At 39.3% G+C, this 5,000-nt stretch overlaps 1 protein-coding gene across 3 annotated transcripts in view; it reads right to left on the bottom strand.

Annotated features, from left to right (window-relative positions):
* Positions 1–5,000, bottom strand: part of LOC137984035 (mediator of RNA polymerase II transcription subunit 14-like) — a 55,376-nt gene that overhangs the window by 32,690 nt on the left and 17,686 nt on the right. For 2 of the 3 annotated variants that reach the window (XM_068831246.1, XM_068831244.1), the window contains exons 20-23: positions 4,777–5,000; positions 3,054–3,100; positions 1,723–1,881; positions 680–1,100 (exon numbers count right to left, since the gene is read on the bottom strand). The exon at positions 4,777–5,000 is cut by the window's right edge and continues 98 nt beyond it. In XM_068831246.1, coding sequence (XP_068687347.1) covers positions 680–1,100; positions 1,723–1,881; positions 3,054–3,100; positions 4,777–5,000 — 851 coding nt within the window. The remainder of the gene's footprint in view (positions 1–679; positions 1,101–1,722; positions 1,882–3,053; positions 3,101–4,776) is intronic. The other variant, XM_068831245.1, reaches the window with a different exon arrangement.

Genomic DNA, 5,000 nt, shown 5'->3' with positions numbered 1-5,000 from the left:
CCATTGTGAAATGGAAGCCCAATTTTGTCTGTTTTGTTTGTCTTTAAGTCCCAGTGGCCACTTCTAGATTTTACTCAGTCTAAGGCAGACGATTTTACTCGGGCTTTACAGGGTTAAGTCTAAGCATTTGATGCTTATTATGAGCAATAAAGTATTTGTAAGGGTTAGCGTTATTTGTTTGTATTTTATAGCAAGCGTAGTTATGTTAATTAATGCAACAATAATTATGAATTGTTTCCACAAGACAAAGGGACTGCTATGGCAATCACGGGCGCCACTGAGAGCGTTATTTTTTTGTTGGTGGGAGTTCCGTTCACATCGAGTTTGACATTGATTTACAGAAGGGTGAACAAAGAACAACACCATCTTCTTCACTTTTGTCATTGAAAACTAACAGTAGTAGTTTGGCTGTAGTTAAATTATTGTTGACAGATAAAGGTAGAACAATGCATTCTGGTTGCTGCGCAGTGCATTCTGGTAGAAAGTGCGATGCATTATGGAAAGAAAGCAACGAGAAAACAGGAAAAAAAATCGAGATTTTGCATAGTTCATTTGTTTCAAATTCTGATCATGTTGCTGTTTGCTCCCTTCGCTGTAAAAACCACCAACTAAACACCTCAGTGTCTGTTATTTGATGAGCACGTGTTTTGCAAAGTAAAACCAAAATCAGTATACTAACCTTTGAGAAAGGCATCCAGTTCCACAGCATGTTGGTACAGCTTGCAGACGCTGCACCAGTCATCCAACAATTTATTCACAACAGACCTGGCCCAGTTCTCCCCACCATCCTCTCCCTTGTTTTCGGTATTTTTCTCCCCAACCCTCTCCTCCGTGCTATACTCGAACAATATGTGTCTCGTGCCACCCCTCTCGCTGGCTGACATTCCTTCCAGGGGACAGTTATCTATGATCATTTCCAAGAGACATGTTCGTTGTGATTCCCAAGGGAATCGTAAGACACAGTCCAGGACGCTTGGATGCAGTGAGGACACCAGTGTTGGGTCACAGTCCTTAGGGAGGGGAAGGTTGGATAGCCTTACTGCTAGACCGACACTTGCTTCTGAGGTCAGACCTTGGTAAATGATCTTGTGTCGACCAAGCTGACGACAAATGACAAAAAAAATCTTTGATAAAAGGGAAAAATGAGTTTGAGAAGGCACCTCCGGAAAGGTTAGCCTCCCACGCAAACGTTCTTACGGGTTCGTCACGCAATCATTCGTGGGGAAGGAATGATTGCGTGACGAGGAATGATTGCGTGACGAACCCGTAAGAACGTTTGCGTGGGAGGCTACGGAAAGGTTTGATTCGTATAATAAGGATCTAGTAGAGATCGGTATTCGAAGACTCAGCGACCTGACCAAAACATGGCAGTGAGACCGTCTGGAGTTAAACTTGTTACGACATGCTGACCTCACTGCCCAGGCATTTTACAGGTTATATAGGCAGACCTATTGCTTTTTATGCGCACGCTCTAAATGTACACCGTTTCAAGGCCACAAAAATCTTATAATTAAATTACACAATGAATGCGCAGAAGATTATTATTTTCATCTGATTTCCTAACAGCAAGAAATAAGTCTATAAAAACCTTTTGAAACAACTTGAAATTGCTGGAAAAATGAGGAAACACTATTTTGTATGCCTGTCAATGTACGGTTACCCACTGAAGTATGAATCCTAGCCGACAGAAGTTAATAACGAGCAAGCTGGCTATGCTTTTACCTCTTCGCGAAGCTGAATAAATGGTATTCGTGCGTGACAAATAGCAACCATATGACCAAATGTGGAGACGAACGACGAGTTGTTGCAAACGTCTTTCAAAACCTCTGTCATCATTCTTTGTCTTTTGCTGAGCATATTTTCCTCTTCAACTGGTTCAAGCTAAGAAAAGAAAACGAACATACAAATGAATAAAAAAATTATTATAACAAGAAACTGGTGTTGTGGAGTGCAGGGTTAAGTTTGATATCGCACTAGAACTGACTTTTAACAAAACAAATTCGAAGTAAAGTATTACGTTGTGCTACTTCCAACAAACTGTTGTTGCACAGGAGGTCATCAAGTTTAGTCACCTCATTACAAAGAAGATAGCGTGGGAATAGAGAAGAGTGTCATTGTCGAACATAACTGTGTGATTTAAGGTCTACTAGGAATGCTTCAAATTCCAACGAAGTTGCGTTTGTGTACACGACGACGACGGGACGGGATTCGAACCCATGAACTTCGTGATGCTGGTGCAATGCTCTACGAACTACTCTGTTCCAGGCTCCCAGACAGATGGGAAAACGAAAACAACAGTGTGGAAAAAGCGAGTGGGGCTTGGGTCGAGGCAAGGGGCCTCGCCTCGACCCAAGCCCCCACTCATTTTTCGCACGCATTTTTTTTCTCTTTCCAAATCATCTGGGAGCCTGGAAGAGGCTATCTACTAACTGGACATTGAAGCCACTCAGTTGGGAGCAGGTCAATTTGTTGGGCTCATGTGTTCCCGTAAAAGGACTGATGATCACTTTTATGTTTCGTCTTTAACCTGCACTTCAAATACATACATTTATTTCACCCCCCCCCCCCCTCCCCCCACCCAAAAAAAAAATCCCAAATCAAAGAAATAGTATATATGCCAAGAATAATAATGAATCCAAATTGATGGAAAAGCAAAATTTTGCATTAAAATAAAATACTTGATTAATTACCTTCCTAAAATCAAAATTTATGAACTGTTTCCGGGATTTTCCGAGGTTAAAATGTCTATAAAAATCGACGTTTCGATCAGTTTTACTGGTCTTCTTCAGGTTGTTAAAAAAATTTCAATATGGCGGATCGTTTTTTGATGTTCAACTTGGTAACCGCACATGTCGTTTCGTGACCATTACACGACGTGAATGATCCGCGATCCGCCACATTGAATTTTTTTTAACAACCTGAAGAAGACCAGTAAACCTGATCGAAACGTCGATTTTTATAGACATTTTAACCTCGGAAAATCCCGAAAACAGTTCATAAATTTTGATTTTAGAAATATGAGAGGTGAAAGTTTCAGAGATACGATTAATTACCTTCCGTTTTCTTCTTTTGTCTCCGCCAATGACACCCAAGAAACCTACTTGAGAGATGCAAAAAGGATTACAAAGCATTGGAATTGTCTATAGAGACAGGGACCCATGAGTAGCATATTGCCTCTCCCGTACAAGCCCTATACACCTTTTTCCAAAATGGCCGCCATTTAGATGTTCTTTTGTTTTTATTTAAATTGGACCTTGATGCCTCGTTCAAGGCAAAATCTAAGCTTAGGAACGAAGCATCAAGGGCTAATTTGAATAAAAACAAAAGAATATTTAAATGGGGGCCATTTCGAAAAAAGGTGTATGAGTCAACATTTGCACATATCTTTTTATTTTCAGAACGCCACGAGTTCTTCCGCTCTGTACGAACTGTTTAGAATGGCCGATCAGAATACAGTTATTGTTAAACAAAGACAAAAATAGCACAAACGTGTGCAAATTGATGTAAATTGGTGTCTCCTGCTGAAGGGTTAGTTCTAAAAATAGAAAGACAAGCGAAAAGTTTGACTCAAGGATATAGCGCATAGTGAGGATCCTCCTCATGGACTCATGATTAAAAACGATGTGCTCAGATATCTTTACTTTCAGCTTTGCAACTCTCGCATTCATAATTATGACACAAGAAACAATGAAAAGTTAGTTTTAGAAAAAGTGAATCTAAAGTACACGCAGCAATCATTCTTTTACAAAGGGGTGCAGCTTTTTGATAATTCTTATAAGACTCAATAATTTATGATGGGAAAACAAAAGATAACTTCTATTAATCAATATCTGATATCTGACTTCTCCTCCTTTACATAAACGTTTCTTCCGATTTACCCTGTTGACATGTCTTGAATCACCAAAAATGCCTATGATACATTAATGTAAATGCTGACGTTAAATAAGTCGTATAGAATATTCGCGTCAGATCTGTATCATATCCAATTTACAAACTCAAGGCGTTCATATTGTTTGCATGAAGGACTGCATAACCTCAAGGTAGAAACTTAAAAAGGAAACCGAAGTTGCATATATATCTTTTCCCTTTTTCAATAAACAGCAGCGAGCTACTTGATTTTAGCTCATTTTTGTTGCGTGTTAGCCACAGTTTTTGACAAAGTTGTAAAAAGAAACAAAAGAGAAAACAACGATGTTGATTGTATCATGACAAGCAGCACCCTGCCGTTTGCTGTTGATGCCAAACAGGAATTATTAGAGAAATTATGCATCTTGCCTACTACAAACCGCAAATAGTTTTCAGAATTTTCATGTTTAATGGCAAAAAGAACCCTGCCTAATTCATTTTAAATGGTTTAAACCAAGGAGTCATCTCAAAATTATAATTCTGAAATTATGACATATCTATCATATCATAGTTGCAGCATACCATCATATATTTATATAACACGTAATTATATCATATAATTATTATTGATACATTAATTATAACATTAATTATTTCATGATGAATTATTACACTTACCCAGTCTTTTCAAGTACTTAAAAGTTAAGTACTTAGTTAGGATCATCCGGGTGAGAGTAATCCTGAAAAGGACTGTTTAGGATGGGATTGACCGACTTTTCGACAACCTGAGCGGAAGTTAAATCACCACTTGACTCTAAAGAGAACTTCCGCTAAGGTTGTCCAAAACATCAAAGTCATCATGAACAGTCCTCTCCCAGGGCTACACTCACCCAGATGATGGAACTACACGTAATTAGAATAATTCACTACCTGGAAGTGGCGTTCCAGCGAAGTCAGTCATTTTCAGCGGATTTAGAGTCACCATATGACAAGCAGTAAGAAAGAGTGGGCGTCTTTTCTGATTATTCTCTGGACTTGTGCTCTTCGTTCCCTCACAGCTCTGCCGCGATCGTTCCTGGCTCTTCCTGTCTTCCTTCTTGACCTCAACTCGTTTGGCTTTCTGTTCTCCGCTGGCAGAATCTGTAGCTGTTGTC

Source organism: Montipora foliosa, chromosome 13 (genome assembly GCF_036669935.1).
Source record: "Montipora foliosa isolate CH-2021 chromosome 13, ASM3666993v2, whole genome shotgun sequence".
NCBI lineage: Eukaryota > Metazoa > Cnidaria > Anthozoa > Scleractinia > Acroporidae > Montipora > Montipora foliosa.
Note: the sequence above shows the minus strand (reverse complement) of the source record. Positions and strands in the feature narration are given on the sequence as shown.